Source organism: Cricetulus griseus, chromosome 3 (assembly GCF_003668045.3).
Source record: "Cricetulus griseus strain 17A/GY chromosome 3, alternate assembly CriGri-PICRH-1.0, whole genome shotgun sequence".
NCBI classification, from domain to species: Eukaryota; Metazoa; Chordata; class Mammalia; order Rodentia; family Cricetidae; genus Cricetulus; species Cricetulus griseus.
The window spans coordinates 90,657,658-90,675,474 of record NC_048596.1 but is presented as its reverse complement, the minus strand read 5'-3'; the positions used below and the strand labels follow the sequence as shown (position 1 = coordinate 90,675,474).

The 17,817-nt window shown below is 38.2% G+C and overlaps 1 protein-coding gene across 2 annotated transcripts in view; it reads left to right on the top strand.

The window, feature by feature from the left end:
* Ipo7 (importin 7) overlaps positions 1-17,817 on the top strand; it is a 41,879-nt gene that overhangs the window by 10,080 nt on the left and 13,982 nt on the right. For both annotated transcript variants that reach the window (XM_027410067.2, XM_027410066.2), the window contains exons 2-12: positions 360-441; positions 2,603-2,756; positions 3,276-3,434; positions 8,240-8,396; positions 11,220-11,309; positions 13,465-13,559; positions 13,728-13,812; positions 15,213-15,347; positions 15,957-16,056; positions 17,240-17,316; positions 17,456-17,572. In XM_027410067.2, coding sequence (XP_027265868.1) covers positions 360-441; positions 2,603-2,756; positions 3,276-3,434; positions 8,240-8,396; positions 11,220-11,309; positions 13,465-13,559; positions 13,728-13,812; positions 15,213-15,347; positions 15,957-16,056; positions 17,240-17,316; positions 17,456-17,572 — 1,251 coding nt within the window. The remainder of the gene's footprint in view (positions 1-359; positions 442-2,602; positions 2,757-3,275; positions 3,435-8,239; positions 8,397-11,219; positions 11,310-13,464; positions 13,560-13,727; positions 13,813-15,212; positions 15,348-15,956; positions 16,057-17,239; positions 17,317-17,455; positions 17,573-17,817) is intronic.

Here is a 17,817-nt window from a genome sequence, read left to right as displayed (position 1 = left end):
ACATGTGTGCAGTGTTCTTGGAGACCAGAATAGGATGTGTGATCTCCTGGAATTGGTTTGGGAATGGTTGTTAGGCTTACTCATGTCTCTACCTTTGAGTGCTTCCTTGAGAGCTGAGATTAAAGGTGTGGAATGCAATCATTTCAGGGAGTCAGTTTTTTTTATAAGCAATATACTTACATAAAATAGCAAAAAGTAAACATTAAGCCTTTGACATACATCAGTAATACCAGCACTAATAAGGCTGAGGAAGGAGAATGATGAGTTCAAGACTTAACCTGGGCTATATAGTGAGTTTGTCTCTAAATAAAATATGTTCATCTACAGAAATTTAAATTTAAATGTTTGCTTGTTTGTAGGCACACAAGTCTCTGAATTTTGTTTCAACGCTGCTCCAGATTACTATGTCAGAACAACTGGACTTACCTGTGAGACAGGCAGGCAAGTTTCTTAAATTGTTTCTTGAATGTACAAATAAAAATATATTGATTAAAAGCTATGTTAATGAAGTAACAAAAGTATTGTACTTTCCTTCCCTGAGAATCCATTTACGTTTGGTATGTCTAGCAACAGCAAGTTTCTTGATATTTGGGAGTACTTAAAGGGAAATTTTAGATTTATTTATTTTCATATTTTGTGTATTGGTGTTACCCACATGTATTTATGTATGTGCATTGTGTGCATCCATTGCCCTCAGGTCAACAGAGAGTGTCAGATCTCCAGGAAGTGGAGTTACAGTTTTTATGTGTGTGGATATTTTTGCCTGTGTGTGGATGTTTTTGCCTATGTGTGTTTGTGGAGGCCAGTAAAGGGCATCACTTCCCCTTGAACAGGAGTTAAGATGCTTGTGAGCCACCATGTAGATGCTGGTAATTGAACTGGATCCTCTGGAAGATTAGCCAATGTTCTTAACCTTGAAGCCTTAAGATTTTAATTTTATTATTATCATAATTGTCTATAATCCAGATCAAATAAACGTTACGTGGCCTCTAATTCCCACATTTTTACTAGAATAAAAGTGTATAAATGTAAGAAGGTTGGTTCTTAATACATTGTAGTCTAGAGTTTCCACATTGGAAGGTTAAATTATACTTAAATTGTTTTAGTATTGTTAAAATATTAGCAGTTAAACTGTGGAATCTGGACTCTCATGCACTTTAGTGGTAGAGCATGTGTTAACATGTTTAAGACCCTGTATTTTATCTATACTACAATAGACAGGCCAACTAGCTAACCACCCATGAACTACTAATCCTTAATTTTAAGGTGACATCCCTGGGCTAATTGAAATTCTAGTGCATGGCATTATGGTACTTCATCTTCTGGGTTTTGAATGATGGGTTCTTTCCACCAGCCTCTGCCTCTAGAGTGATGGGACTAAAGGCGTGTGTCACCAATGCCCGGCTTCAATTTGGTTTTATAGTAGTACAGTTTGGTAGACTGAATCCTGTTATACTTGACTATAGTTTTCAGTTTGTATGCCAAGTTAAAAAAGTATATATTCAATTCCTGTGTTTGTTAAAATGGAAAGAAATACTCATACAGTGAGGACTGTCAGGTCCTACTTTGTTCTTGATGTATTGTGGGGGATAAAGCTAATTATATAGTAGGGTTAATCTGGATTATGCCAGCTACACGTCTTTTTATTGTAAGTATAGTTTAGGTTTTTTTTTTTAAATACCTTAAGATTAAGTATTTGTTGGTGATGGTGACACATGCCTTTGATCTCAGCACTCTGGGAGGCAGAGGCAGGCAGGTGTCTGTGAGTTCGAGGTCTACAAAGCTACACAGAGAAACCCTCACTCAAAAAGTCAAAAAAAGTTAAATTAATTAAATTCTTAAGATTCAATCACCTTTATTTAAATGGGTGGGATTTACCAATCAAAAAGCTAGTGTCCTACAATTTAGGGATCAATTTCATGTTTCACATTTGTGATGCACATTTCCCAGATAGCTGAGTAAAAAGTCTGGTTAGTGATCTCCATCACACTGCACCATCAGCTTGTTAACTGTCAGATAACAATGTGCAAAGGCAGCAGTATGGTAGCTAGCAGCAGATGGTAATCTATGATTTTTTGAGCACAGCAAATTTTCTCATAAAATTATATGAATTTGAAGTGCTGTTTGATAGAAATACTCAATTTAGACACCTGAGAACCTTTACATACTTTGGATTTTCCTATAGAACATTTTATCATATTCATGTAGGCAGATGTCAGGGACTGTATTTTTGGTTTTTTTTTTTTGAGATGGAGTTTCTCTGTGTAAACCCTAGCTGTCCTGGAACATGCTTTGTAGTCCAGGCTGGCAGGAAACTCAGAGACTTGCCTGTGCCTCCCAAGTGCTGGGATTAAAGGCCTGCTCCACCATTCCCTGCCTTCGCAACTGTTTTTGGTGCTTAAGGGCTTGCTTTATTTAGATGTTTAGTAATTTTGTGGCTAATGTCTGCAACTGAATGTTAAATGTATGTTTTGATTATTGCCTTGAAATAATTGGCTATAACCTTGCTTACAAAAGAATCCCTTTCTAATATTGATATTCCCAAGAGAAATTCTCACTCTTTTTACAATAAACATTACTTTATGAATGGTCTGTATTTTAGGTGTTATTTATTTGAAAAATATGATAACACAGTATTGGCCTGATCGGGAAGCCACACCAGGGGACATCTCCCCATACACAATTCCAGAAGAAGACCGACATTGCATTCGAGAAAACATTGTAGAAGCCATTATCCATTCACCCGAGCTTATCAGGTATGTTTATTAAAATTTACCCGCTGTTACAATTTAAATTTTTTTAGAACCATTTTTTTTGGGTGGTGGATGGCGGAAACAGGGTCTTACTTTGTAGACCAGGGTGGTCTTGAACTCACAGAGAGCCACCTACTTTTCTGCCTACTGAGTGCTAGAATTAAAAACACTCAACCTGCCTCCTTTTTTTGGTTTTTCAGGACAGGGTTTCTCTGTGGTGTTGGAGGCTGTCCCTGGAACTAGCTCTTGTAGACCAGGTTGGCCTCGAACTCACAGAGATTCCTGAGTGCTGGGATTAAAGGGTTTTGCTACCACTGCCTGGCTGGGGTATCTTTTAAATTGGTAGGAAGAGGTAGTTGTTGCCGAGTGAGTTATATTGAATTATCTGCATTTTATGCGCATCTAAATACCTGATGGATTATTTGAAATTAGGCTTTGTTGAAACAACCCATTTTCCATTGTTTGAATTAACCAAAGTGCTATTTAGATTAGGTTTCTTTACTCCTGTGTTTTGACTTTCAGGGTACAGCTTACAACATGCATTCATCATATTATCAAACATGACTACCCAAGCCGCTGGACTGCAATTGTGGACAAGATTGGATTTTATCTTCAGTCTGATAACAGTGCTTGTTGGCTGGGAATTCTTCTTTGCCTTTATCAGCTTGTGAAAAATTATGAGTAAGTGTTCCGCCTAATTCCAGTTAAGTTTTTGAGAAGTGGGGGTAATTGTGAAAGTTTAAACCAATTTGAACATAAAAAAAAATTCTTTCATTATAAGAAAATTATTGAATTATATCTTACTTTAGTATTTTCCTATTGAAGAAACAATCTTTTTTTTTTTTAAAAGATTTTATTTATTTATTACGTATACAACATTCTACTTCCATGAATATCTGCACACCAGTACAGGGCACCAGGTCTTATAGATGGTTGTGAGCCACCATGTGGTTGCTGGGAATTGAACTCAGGACCTCTAGAAGAGCAGTCGGTACTCTTAACCTCTGAGCCATCTCTCCAGCCCCTGAAGAAACAATCTTATTCTAAATTTTTCTTTATTACACTCATTTTCTGTGTGTGCTTTATGTGTGTTTAAGTGGCCCAGTTCTCAAATGGAGGCAAGCTGGGGTCTTCGATCCATCCCTCTACCACGCAGGTGCCAAAAACTTAGATGACTGGCTCAGTGCAAAGACATCCATCCTGCTGAGCCCTCCCACAGGCTCGGGGTACTTAACTCTAATCCATAAATTTTTTTCTGTCAATGCCACTGAGAAACTGCTCCACTCACTGTCCTCAATGTTTTGTTAAGATCATTGACTCTTATATTCAGAAAATGTCTCTAAAATTGGGGCTCCTGCTGGTTGTTGGCGGCACATGCCTTTAATCCCAGCACTCGGGAGGCAGAGGCAGGGGGATCTCTGTGAGTTTCATGCCAGCCTGGTCAACAGTGTCAGGATAGGCTCCAGAGAAACCCTGTCTTGAAAAACAAAACAAAACAAAAAAACCAACCAAACAAATAAACCAAAAAAAATTGGGGCTCCTTGGAAGGTACTGATAGGCTTTTAGAATTGTGAGTGTGCGCTTGTCTGAAGGTGTTTGGAGTGCATTGAGCAGAGGAGTACTTTATTCAGTGAGTTCCTGATCCTTGTGCATTTGCCCTGCCAAGAGCTGGTATTATGTGTACTACCATGCTCAGCTCTTGATCTTTTAAGTCAGTGTAGTCTGAGAAATTCACATCGACCTACTTAATTTCCTGAATATTTGGATGAATCATAGTTCATATAAATAATTCTCATAACTTAGATTTAGACCAAATAATTGCCTTAGCTTTGAATTTGATTCCCAGCATCCACTTGGTGGCTTACAACCATCTGTAACAACATAACTATGAAATCCAAAGTTGTCTTTCCTCTAGCAGTATGCAGGTATACAAATGGTTTGTAGAACATACATCATGCTGCTAAATCATACACATAATTTTTTTTTAAGTGCTTTTAAAAAAAGTAGTAAGCCAAAGGGTGAAAGATTTTCATTCAAGCTTGTGGTGAAAGCAATGAGATTGGTAGGCATGTCAAAGTGTGGTGTAGAAAAATTACAAGGAAGAATTTATTGTGGTACTGGTGAGCCTAAGAGTTAGATAGACACCACCATGAACCCTCGCATTCTGGGACTTGTCAGCAGCCTCTGACACCCTTTTGGGAATCCCATTTCAAAGAACTGTGCTGTTCTGAGTAGGCATGAAACACACCATTTACACCCTTGGTACTGGTGTTTTCTTGTGTCCCCACCAGCTACCCATCTTCCTGCTAAGGAATGGTCCAGCTGTCGCTCCAACTTCTATCAGAGTGCCAGTTGTAGTTCTGGTAAGTGAGTGACTAAAGCCAGAGAAAGTTGGCAATGTCATTAAGAGGGTTTGAGTCTCTCTTACAACCTTAGCAGGAAAGAATATGAGGGATTTTTAAAGGGGATATAGAGGAGGCTACTACAATATTGGAATTTCAGTTTATTTTCAAGCAATGTTTGCTTGTTTGTAGGAGATCAAAGGGAGCATTTGTTGAGGATATTATATTACACCTTACTGAATAATAGCAGTAAATGAGAAAGTGTGTAGAGAGCTAGAAGCGTGAATAAGGGGAATACCTAATGGCACAGGTAGCCCCTGGGGATTTTTGGTGTACAACTAACCGTTATAAAATGTTAGTTCAGGTAACTCCTGGTGAGATGTTAGGGTAATAGTTTTGATCTGGTAATTGGGACAGAACTGGCCTTGCATTTCCTACATACTAGAGAATTACTTTGAGTTTCTGATCCCCCTGCCTCCAAGTTCTCAAGTTCTGGGTGTCACCATACTTGGTTTATATGCTGTGGAGCATCCAAAGTTGGGTTTGTATGTATGTTAGAGAAGTACTTTATCAGCTACATTGTTTTTCTTGGCATGAATTTTGGATATTAAAGAACCACTAGCTTTTTATTTAAAAAACAAATTGAGCCAGGTGTGGTGGTGCACGCCTTTAATCCCAGCACTTGGGAAGCAGGGGCAGGTAGATATCTTGAGTTCAAGGTCAGTGAAGACTCCACAGAGAAAGCTTGTCTCAAAGAAAAAAATTCTTTTAAGACTAAAGAATTGAACTCAAAGGATTCCTGTAACTGGTTCATTGGTTTGATACATGAATGGAGACTTGTAGTACTAAGCTTTTTGTTTTTATTTACTTCAATTAATTTACCACAAGAATCTACCTGCCTCTGTCTTATGTCATTATGTCACACTTTCAGAAGCTTTTGGGTCTCACAGTGTAATGATGTATTTTATACCATAAATTACTTGAATTGCCACTAACTTAGATTAGCTACTGCTTACCAATTCTCAGTCTAATATTCAGTGTGATTAGTAAGTTTCCAGTTATTGTGGATGACTGAGTTGGAAAGATGGAAGGAGGAGTTTTTTACCTTTATTGTTAGGGAATTGTGTCTATAGTTTATATAGTCCAACTGGAGAGTTCACATGTTTTTCTTTCTTTGTGTAGGCATGTGAGTGTCAATTGGTGTATTTGAGTATATGGTAGATTTAGTACCTCAGTGTGAGATATTTGGCTTACAGGTGTGGAGTGCACATTGCCAGTGGGGGAGTAGAGAGGCCAGAAGAGGACATTTGGCATCTCACCCTATCAGTATAGCCTTATTCCCATGAAACACTCAACCTGGAGCTTACCTCCATAGCACTTCATGCTCCACAGCACTTTGGTTACATTTGTATGGCCATGGCTGGCTTCTTCTTGGCTTTTTTATTTATTCTTTTTTATGGATGCTCGGATTCAAATTTAGATATTCTTGTTTGTGCAGCACAGTATCTTACCATAAGCTGAGCCATGTTACATGCCCTCACCATAGGAATTTCTTTCATAAATTACTGTTTTATTGAATAAGAAGTATGATAATTTTTAAAATATTTAAATGTGTGTATGGTATATATGTGTATGTTGGAGCAGAGCACGTGTGAATTACAGGACACCTGTAGATACAGAGGACAACTTTCAGTAGTCTATTCTTTCCTCCCACTATGGGTTCTGGACATGGAACTCAGGTTGTTGGGCCTGCACAGCAAGTGTCTTTTTCTTATTGTGGTCGAGACTGGGTTTCTCTGTGTAGCCCTGGCTGGCCTGGAACTCACTCTGTTCACCAGGCTGGCCTCAGATTCACAGAGACCCACCTGTCGCTGCCTCCTGAGCACTGGATTAAAGGTGTGTGCCACCATGGCCTGCTTTTGTTTTGTGACTTCTTTTTAAAAGCACATGCAAAACAGTATGCATGTGTAAGTCATAGGACATCTTTTAGAAGTTAGTTTTGTTTCCACCACGTGGGTTCCAGAAATTGAGCTCAGGTCATTACAGCAACCTTAATAAAGACAGGAGCTTGCTAATTCAACTAGACTGACTAGCTGGCAAAGATGTAGTGCTCTTCCTATCTATACTTCCCCAGTAAGTGGATTGTATGCATATTCTGCCCTTAAAATTTTTTTTGTTTAATTTTTATGGGTTTATGTGTGTACCATATGTGCAAGAGTCCACAGAGGTCAGAAGAACGTATTAAATCCCCTGGAACTGGAGTTACAGATAGTTGAGTTACCATGTGGGTGTTAGGAATTTCACCCTGGTCCCCTTCAAAAGCACTAAGTGCTCTTAACTGCTGAGCCATCTATCTCTATAGCTTTGCGCCTGGACTTTGTAATATGATGAAGTCAGGTTCTTATGTTTGCATTGCAAGCATTTTATGGCTTGAGCCATCTCTTCAGTCTTCTTGGTATTTTTTTTATTTTATTTTTGACAGTTTACTTTGGTTATCATTAAACTCTGTAAGATAATTGAATTTAGGTGTTTTGCTATTAAGACAAGGTTCCTCTCCATGTGGCCCAGATTAGCTGTACCGGTCTTCTGCCTTGCCTCTTTATGCTGGCATTACAGAAGTGAACCACTGTGCCTGGCTAGGAAATCCTTTGTCCTTTTTTTTTTTCTTTACAACCCCGTCCCCCCCCCAAAAAAAAACAAAAAAATAAAATCAGGGTCTAATTTTGTAGCCACCACTGGCCTAGAACTCTAATATCTGCTTACCTTTGCCTCCCATTGCTGGGATTAAAAGTGTAAACCAACACACTGAGCTCAGGAATCCAAATTATAAAGAAAACCTGTCTTGTCTCCTGCCCTTAAATGTGAAGTGCTTCACAAATCTGCAATCCTGAAACATGAGCCCTGCCAGCTGTCTTTCCATCATCTCAGTTTCAGTATGTATGCTCTGGAGGTGAGCACTTGCCTTTATCTTCTAAAATATCTCTCTGATGCTAGATGTGGTTTTATTTTCCTCAGCAGTCTTTTGTCCCACTTACTGTCCTTGGTTTGGCTAGAAACTGGTGTAATTATTTGTGAAAGTTGGCAGATTTTGTGTTAGTTATGGAAGTATATTCTTACAGAATTAGTTTGTATTCCTACTCTTAGGTATAAGAAACCAGAAGAGCGAAGTCCATTAGTGGCAGCAATGCAGCACTTCCTGCCAGTTCTGAAAGACCGCTTTATCCAGCTGCTCTCTGATCAGTCTGACCAGTCTGTCCTCATCCAAAAGCAGATATTCAAGATCTTTTATGCCCTCGTTCAGGTACTATTTTTTTTAATGCTTATTACATGTATTTGTGTATGGGAGGGGGAGGGGCTTAATGTATGTCATGACGCACTCGTGGAGGTCAGAGGACAACTTGGGAGTTGACTCTCCTTCTACCATTCTGGCCCTGGGATTGAACTTAGGTTGTCAGGCTTGACAGTAGGCACCTTTACCTAAGTGAGCCATCTCACCAGCCCAGGGGTCTTTTTTTTTTTTTTTTTTTTTTTTTTTTTTAAATTGTGGAATTTGTTCTTTATATTAAATTCAAAAAAATTATAATTACATATAGACATGTCTACAATGTATTTTGATCATATCTACTCCCATTCTCCCTGACTCCCCCGAACATATTCTCTCCTACTTTTATGTCCTTTTCTTATTTAAAAAATGATGCACAGAGTCTAATTAGTGCTGCTTATATACAATGCCAATGGGTGTAGGCTTATTCTAGGTCTTTTTAGGAAAGGGTCTTTCCTCCACTCCACTCTAATTTTGTACCTTCTGAAACAGGTTCTCCTGTAGCCCAGGCTGGCCTTAAATGCTTTAGTCCTCCTGCCTCTGCTTCCTGAATGCTGAAATTACAGGCATGTACCATTGTGCCTTGTAAGGCGCTTGCATACATATGTAAACACTGATTGTCATTTACCACATTAAAGAAGAGTTTTGTCATTCATGTTAATAATTGTATTTGCCAGTCTAACCTGGATAGGCTGGTGTGTGTCTATAATCTTGTTTGTGGATGCTGAGACAGGAGAAGCATGAGTTTGAGGCCGGCCTCTTATTTGTATAGCACATTAGAAGACCTTAGAGAAAAAATAAAAAGAACTTGAGTGTGCCTGCATACCACCATTCAGGTGGTAGAGTTAAGAGAAGCACATTTGATGCCAGCCTATGTTATATAGTGAGGAGCTGTCTCTTAGGGAAAGGAAAATTGCCAGTATTACAGTTGCCAAAGAAAACACAAGCGTGCTTCCTACAGACAAGCAATTCTAATAGATCTGACTTTGTAAATAGGCAGTTAGGATTCTTATAGCTTTCCAATATGACTAATTTTGTATTTTTAAGAGGGAGGTTTTGCCATGGAGCCCAGCCTAGTCTTAAACTTACAGTTTCATGTGATCTGCTGGCCTCAGCCTCTTGAGTAAATGGAACTATGGATAAACATCACCACTCCGAGCTAAAATTAGTGAAAATTTCTTACAGTCTTTAAGTATCCATGAGTCAGTGAGGCATGTTGGTAGAGATCATCCCAGCCAATATACCATGCATAACTATGCCTAGTTTATGTGCTGCTGTGGATTGAACTCAAGGTTTTGAATTCCTGGTAAAACTTCAGAAACTTAATTTTATCACTTTATAACAACTTTAGGTTAAAAAATATAAGTTCCTGGACTGGCGAGCCAGCTCAGCAGTTCAGAGTATTGGCTGCTTTTTTAGAGGACCCAGGTTCTACTACTGCTAGTACTTTAAATCTTGACCTACAGCTGTCTATAACTCCAGTTTCAGGGAAATCCATGCTCTCTTCTGGCCTCTGGGAACACCAGGCACATAGGTGGTGTATAGACATACTGCAGGTAACAAACCATATACATAAGAATAAAATTTTTTTCATTAGAATAAAATTTAAGACAAAAAATTACTTGTAAAAGCCACCCTAGGGCACAGAACAAAAACAAGTGCTTATCCACACAACAGGTTCTTTGTTTTTTTGAGACAGCGTTTCTTTATGTAGCATTGGCCTATAACACACAGACATCTGCCTGACTCTGCCTTACGAATGCTGGAGCTAAAGGGTGTATACCACCAGGCCCAGCTTCAGCAGATTTTTCTTTTTTTTTTTTTTAAGGCCAGCACATTTTGGGCTGGAGAAAACTCAGCAGATTAGAAAGAATACTTGCTGCTTTTCCAGAAGACAGTTCCAGTGACATGGTATTGGTCTGCTCACAACCCCATGACTCCAGAAATCTTATGTCCTCTGACTGACTTCTGAGGGTACTTGCACTCATAGCGCACGGACACACACACACACACACACACACACACACACACACACACACACACACACACACACACACACACACACACACACTGTTCTGTCTTGATACCAAAGTATAGTACACCCAGCAAGCACTGTGAGTGGCAGAGGCAGAAGGCAAAAAGTCTGCCAGGGTTTGAAGCTTTCCTAGTATACAGGTCACCAGCACTATATCATGAGACCCTGTCTTATAATTAACAGAAATCCTAAATTACATGACTTATATTTCCAGATGCCCAGTAAAGCATCCAATAAAATTTATTAAGTGATTCTTTATAAAAAAAGAATAAGGCTGGGGAAATAGAGTATTTGCCACCAGGCATTGGTGGCGCACGCCTTTAATCACAGCACTTGGGAAGCAGAGGCTGGCATATAGGCTCCAAAGCTACAGAGAGAAACCCTGTCTCAAAAACAAACAAACAAAAAAAGAGTATTTGCCTAGGGTATACAAGTTCCCAGATTTGATCCCTACCACTACAAAAATGAATAAATAGAGAAAAGGGAAATAAATTTTAAGATCTTAATTGAGGAATTACTTAACTTGCTAAACTTGTTCACTAGAAATTTATGGTAACTCTCCTTCAAGGTAAGAACAAGATTCAATCCAAGTAAGTTGAGCAAAGTAAGAATGCTCCTGGTAAATGTCATTGTTGACTAAGTATATTAGTTTGTGTACCAATGTAGAAATAGGGATTGAGTGAACTCCCTTTGGTAGGTATTATAGAATAAAAAGAAATGGCATTTCCTTGTGACTTTAAAAATACTAATTCTTCATTTTTCTTTAGTATACACTACCCCTGGAGCTGATAAACCAGCAGAACCTGACAGAATGGGTGGAAATTTTGAAGACTGTTGTGAATAGGGATGTACCTAATGTAAGTTCTTATGTGTTCTCTCTCTCTCTCTCTCTCTCTCTCTCTCTCTCTCTCTCTCTCTCTCTCTCTCTCTCTCTCTCTCTCTCTCTCCTCCCATCCCTGTTTTCTAGATAGGACTTCCTTGTAGCCCTGACTGTCTTGGAAATAGCTCTTTCAATCAGACTGGTCTCAGAATTCAGAAATCTGCCTGCCTCTGCCTCCCAAGTGCTGAGTTAAAGGTGTACTTCACCATTGTCCAGCTTCATTTGAATTCCTAATTAGAATTTCTTTTTGATGCATGAATATTTTGTCCAAATGTATGTCTGCATACCACATGCATGAGTCATCATGTGTGTGCTGGGAAGTGGTCCTGGGTCTGCTGCAATAGGAACAAGTGCTCTTAAAACTGAGCCATCCAGCCCCGAGAACACTAGAGAACTTAACTCTTTCTAAGTACATGCAACTTTGGTTCTTTCAATACGTTGAGTTTTTGAACTATATTTTTTTTATACTTTAAAACATGGTGATTTTTATAGTTGCCATAATATTTCTTATTTTCTCTAGCAGGTGGGTATTAAGTAGGTTGTTAAATACCTGGTGACTTAAAAGTATGTATGCGCCTTAACTATTAAAATTGAGTTTTATTTTAAACTTTTACATGAGAGGGCATGTAATTATGATGGAGTAGTACTATTATTAATGTGATAACGAGATCACATTTTGTTACTTTGCTTTTCCAAGTGCTAGGAATAAAATCAGTTTCCTAAGCACAAGGCAACCACATCTGCTCTTGTTTTTGTTTTTCTTTTGTTTTGTTTTGTTTTGTTTTGTTTTTCAAGATAGGGTTTCTCTGTGCCTATCTGGAGCCTATCCTGGCACTGGCTCTGGAGACCGGGCTGGCCTCGAACTCACAGAGATCTGCCTGCCTCTGCCTCCCGAGTGCTGGGATTAAAGGCATGTGCCACCAATGCCTGGCACATCTGCTCTTATTTAAATATTTTCTGTTTGTTTAAAACATTAAGGATTAAAGAAGTACACAAATTGGCTGGACTGGGTGGTGCATGCCTTTAGTCCCAGCTCTCAGGGAGGCGGGAGCAGGTGGAACTAGTGTCAGGCCATCCTGGTCTACATTGTTAGTTCCAGGACAGACTCCAAAGATACATAGAGAAACCCTGTCAGGAAAAACCAAAAACTAACAAGTTTACAAATTCGTTTTCTTACTTACTAGGTTGTATATGTTTTTCAGCTATATATTAAATATATATGTTTCCATCCTTGTGATCATTTTTTTTTTTTTTTTTTTTTTTTTGTTACTGTGTTTTGGGGGGATGTTTGTTTTTGTATTTTTGTTTGGTTTTGGAGGCAAGGATTCTCTGTGTAACCGCCTTACAACTCACTCTGTAGACCAGGCTGGCCTGGAATGCCTGACACTTTTTTCAATGTCTGCTAAGTTTTATACCTCTATGCATGAAGGTACCTTTGGAGGTCAGAAGAGGGTGTTTGACCTTTGAAGCTAAAATTACAGGGATCTGAGAGCTTCTGGACTTGGGTGCTGGTATTCTAACTCCACTTGTCATGATAGAACAAGTGCTATCAAGCACTGAGTTATATCTCCAGCTCTCAGGTTTTCTTGCACAATAGATTTTGTTCATTTTGAACTAATAAAATAATATTTCTGGTTTCTTTTACTTAACATATTAAAGGTACTTGTTTATGTTTGGCTTGCTTTGTATATTTTAACTGCCATCTAGTACCCTTTGTACCTACATCGTGCCATAGGTTATGATGCAGTTACATGTTGATGCAGATACTCAAGTAGTCTTTGAGTATTAGAGTCACAGTGGAAGTGTTTATGAATGGGTATTTTCAGTCATATGCTTTCACTCTTGCATAAATACTGAAGGATAGAACTGGACCAGAGAATGGGTGTGGGTGTGTAGGTTTTTTTGGCGACTTTCACCTGATTTGGCATTGTTCTCAGTGGCAGTGTATGACGGATTTAGTTCTGTATTCTCACTGTGTAAATTTAAAATGCCATGGATGTCTTATATCCAGCTCATTCTTTTAATGAATATGCTATTAATTATTTATTTTGAATGCTTAGGTTCTTTACTTTTATAAGGTTCTTTCTAGATGATAGTCTCTTCGATATTATTAAATAAATTTCTTTTTAAAGGAAACACTTCAAGTTGAAGAAGATGATAGACCCGAGTTACCCTGGTGGAAATGTAAGAAGTGGGCCTTACATATTTTAGCAAGACTTTTTGAAAGGTATGCTCTAGTCCATACGTAGTAACATAAATTTATTAACAGAAATAAATTTAAATTTATTGAGAAAATAAATTTATTTTGCTTATAATAGCAAAATAAAATTTGCTATTATTAATATAAATGTTAAAGCATTATAAAGAAATAATGGGCACATTCATGTTCATGTAGGTATGGAAGCCCTGGAAATGTTTCTAAGGAGTATAATGAATTCGCTGAAGTCTTTCTGAAGGCATTTGCTGTTGGTGTTCAGCAAGTAAGTCTTAACATTCATTTAAGTAGAGACTCACCACTTTTCTTTGAGTTGCTTTAAAGATTCCTTTTATGTTTATGGGTGTTTGGCATGCATTTGTGCCCCACTTACATGCCTGGTGCCCTTAGAGCATAAGTTCTTAACCTGTGGGTTTTAACCCCATTGGGGTTATAACAAGCCTGGGTTTGATTATCATTTATTGCATTATGATCTGTAACAGTAGCAACGTTAAAGTTACACATAGCAGTGTTGGGGATCACCACAACACGGGGAACTGTATTAAAGGGTCTATGCATTAGGAAAGTTAAGAACCACTGCCTTAGATCTCCTGGAACCAGAGATATAGTTGGTGGTGTGCCAATAGATGAGTGTTCAGTCTGGGCATCTGGTGCTCTTAACCACTGTAATATTTCAGTCCCACATTTGTTTGCTAGGGGTTGGTTGAGGTGTTTTGTTTGCTTGTTTTTTGTTGTTCTTTTTCAGGACAGGCTTTCTCTGTGTAGTCCTAACTATCCTGAACTCCTTTGTAGACCATACTGGGTCTAAGAAATATGTCTGCCTCTACCTCCTGAGTGCTGGGATTAAAGACTTGCACCACCAAACCCAGCTACTTTCTCCTTTTCTTTTTTTAAAAGATAGTCTCTCTATGTAGTCCAGACTGGATTCAGATTTACAGACATCCACCTGTTTTTGTCTCTGGAGTACTGGGACTAGACGTTTGTGTATGTCACTGAGCCTGACTCCAGCCCTACTTATCAAAATTCTTTTGAAAATTATAATCTTGCCCCCATGTCCTTAATGAAGGAATTTATAGGTTTGTCGTGCCTTGTTTGTCTTAACTAGAAACTAGGCCTTTGACACAGTCTTATCTTGGTTTATTATTTTGTTGGCATTGAAAATAATTTGTTTTAAGCCGGGCGTTGGTGGCGCACACCTTTAATCCCAGCAATCGAGAGGCAGAGGAAGGCGGATCTCTGTGAGTTCCAGGCCAGTCTGGCCTCCAGAGTGAGTGCCAGGATAGGCTCCAAAGCTACACAGAGAAACCCTGTCTTGAAAAAAACAACAAAACAAAAAAAAGAAAAATAATTTGTTTTGCATGTACATGTGTATATGAGTGTGCATTCTATTGCATGCATGTGGAGGTCAGAGGTCAACTTGCCAGAATCCAGTGTGAATTCCAGGGTTATAATTGAGTTTGTCAAGAGTCTTTACCCCAGAGCCATCTCACTATGCCATTTTTTATTTTAAATGTCTTGGAAATAAATAGTTCTCCACACAAGTTTTAAAAGGACTATGCTTTTTTTTTTATTTTGTCGCAATATCTAGGCTTGTCTTCTTACCAGCTTGTAGTGTTAATTTTTATCTGAATTTTGTTTTTGACTGAACTTTTTCTTTTTTCAAAGGTTTTATTAAAAGTGTTATATCAGTACAAGGAGAAACAATATATGGCTCCTCGAGTTTTGCAGCAGACATTAAATTATATTAATCAAGGAGTTTCCCATGCTCTCACCTGGAAGAACCTGAAGCCTCATATACAAGTAAAAATTTTCTCTCTGGAATGGCTTTTTTGTTTTATAGAAGTTGTAATAGCAATACATTAATTGCTGTAAAGCTTGAATGATTAAGTTTTGTTAGTATAGTTCTGGTGATTGTTTAGATAGTGCAGCAGAAAAAGAACACTTTTTATGGTTGTCCAGCTACATTTTAGTTTAAAACTCAAAATTCAAGCGAATATTTAAGTTCTGACCATTGGATTATAGTTAATATTTTAGTCATGTGATTTGGGCTGAGCAAGGGACTATTTTATCATATTGTTGATTTCATAATTTAGTAGCTTATAGAGTCTAGCTTTTCTTTTTCTTTTCATTGCTCTTTTTCTGCTTTGAGTACTGGAGGTTGAACTGCTGGTCATGCTTTGCACAGCTGTGCTATATATATAACTGTTAACTATGAGCACATTTGTCTTAGTGTGTAATTGTTATAAGTTGGTATACAGCTTATGTTGGGCTGAAAATTCCTCAAGTAAATTAGTGGAGTTTGTTATGAAATTTTATATATTTAATCATTTTGTTTTGCTACTTAAAGGAGATTGGACAGGTTAAATCTGAAAGCTGAAGACTGTTACTTTCTTAACTTTTAAATTGCAGGGCATTATCCAAGATGTTATTTTTCCATTGATGTGCTATACAGATGCTGATGAGGAACTCTGGCAAGAAGACCCATATGAGTATATACGCATGAAGTTTGGTAAGAAAATTTGCCTTGCTGTCTGGGTATGGTGGTGCAGGCATGTAATCTCAAAAGTAGGAAGGAAAATGGAAGGTTATCCTCATCTGCATGACAAAACCGAGGTCAGCTTGAACTTTGTAAGACAATACCTCAAAAACAAAACAGGGTAAACAAAGGATGGCTCAATGGGTAAGGTGCATGCTGCCACGCCTGATGACCTGAGAACTCAAGAAAGGGTTGTCCTCTTTTGAATACCACATACCTGCTGTGTTATGTACCTCCCAACTACTCACACATAAATAAGTAAATACAATAAACTTTTTCTTTGTTTTTGAGACAGGGTTTCTCTGGCTTTGGAGGCTCTTATAGACCAGGCTGGTTTTAAATTCACAGAGATCTGCCTGCCTCTGTTGGGATTAAAGGCATTCGCCACCACCACCTGCCAATGAACATATTTTTTTAAATAAAAATATTCACATTTCAACAAGAAAATATTGGGGGCTAGAGAAATAGCTCAGTAATTAAGAGCATTGATTGCTCTTCCAGGGGACCTGGGTTTAATCCCAGCACCCACATGGCAGCTTACAACTGTTTGAAACCCTCTCACAGACATACATGCAGGAAAAAGACCAATGCACATAAAATAAGAATAAATAAATTATTTAAAAAAAACAAATATTTTAGATTATAGCGGTTGTATGCAGCCAGTCTCAGGTTCATAAAGTATATAATTTATGTTTGTGTATTTTTCTCAGCCTATTCATTCATTCCAGCACCTTATGAACAGTTAGTTTGGTTGATTGGTTTTTTTCGCCGTTCTGGAAGTGTAGACCAGGCTGTTTCCAACTCAGATTCATCTGGCTCTGTCTCCAGGGTGCTGAGATTAAAGGCTTGTGTTACTACTTTGTGGCTAACTTTGAACTCAAGAGTCTCCTGCTTTAGCCTTTTCAGTGCTGGAATTAAAGGTCTGCACCACCACATCTGACTCAAAGGCTTTGTTTTTTATATAACATAATATATATTAGGGAATAAGAAATACTTTACAAAGAAAATTAATAAACCAGGTACCATATTCCATGTCTCTAGTCCTCATACAGGAGGATAAGGAGTTTAAGGCCTACCTGGGATACTTCTGACCTTATTGCAAGACAAAGCAAAAAGTATATTTTCTCTAAAATTTCATTTTACATTTATTCTCTAGATGTGTTTGAAGATTTTATTTCTCCTACTACTGCTGCCCAGACACTTTTGTTTACAGCCTGTAGTAAAAGGAAAGAGGTGAGTAATCATGTTGATAACGTTTGCTTTATTATTTCAAATTTCTTCAAATATACTTTTTTTCAATGTTATTCATGTGTTATTTTTGCCAGTGTGTTCTTCAGAAACTGTGGGTTAAGTGTTGGATGTCTTTATTCAGGTACTGCAAAAGACTATGGGATTTTGTTACCAGATTCTTACTGAACCAAATGCTGATCCTCGTAAAAAGGATGGAGCCTTACATATGATCGGCTCTTTAGCTGAAATACTTCTGAAGGTATGTCCTGTGTGTGTGTGTGTGTGTGTGTGTGTGTGTGTGTGTGTGTGTGTGTGTGTGTGTGAGAGAGAGAGAGAGAGAGAGAGAGAGAGAGAGAGAGAGAGAGAATGTTTACTTAATAGATATATTTTAATTGTATATTAATATATATTGCCTGCCATGTGTGCAGTACCTACCTACAGAGGCTAGAAGACATTGTTGGAAAACATGAAACAGGAGTAATATTGTTCAAACTCAAGTCTTAA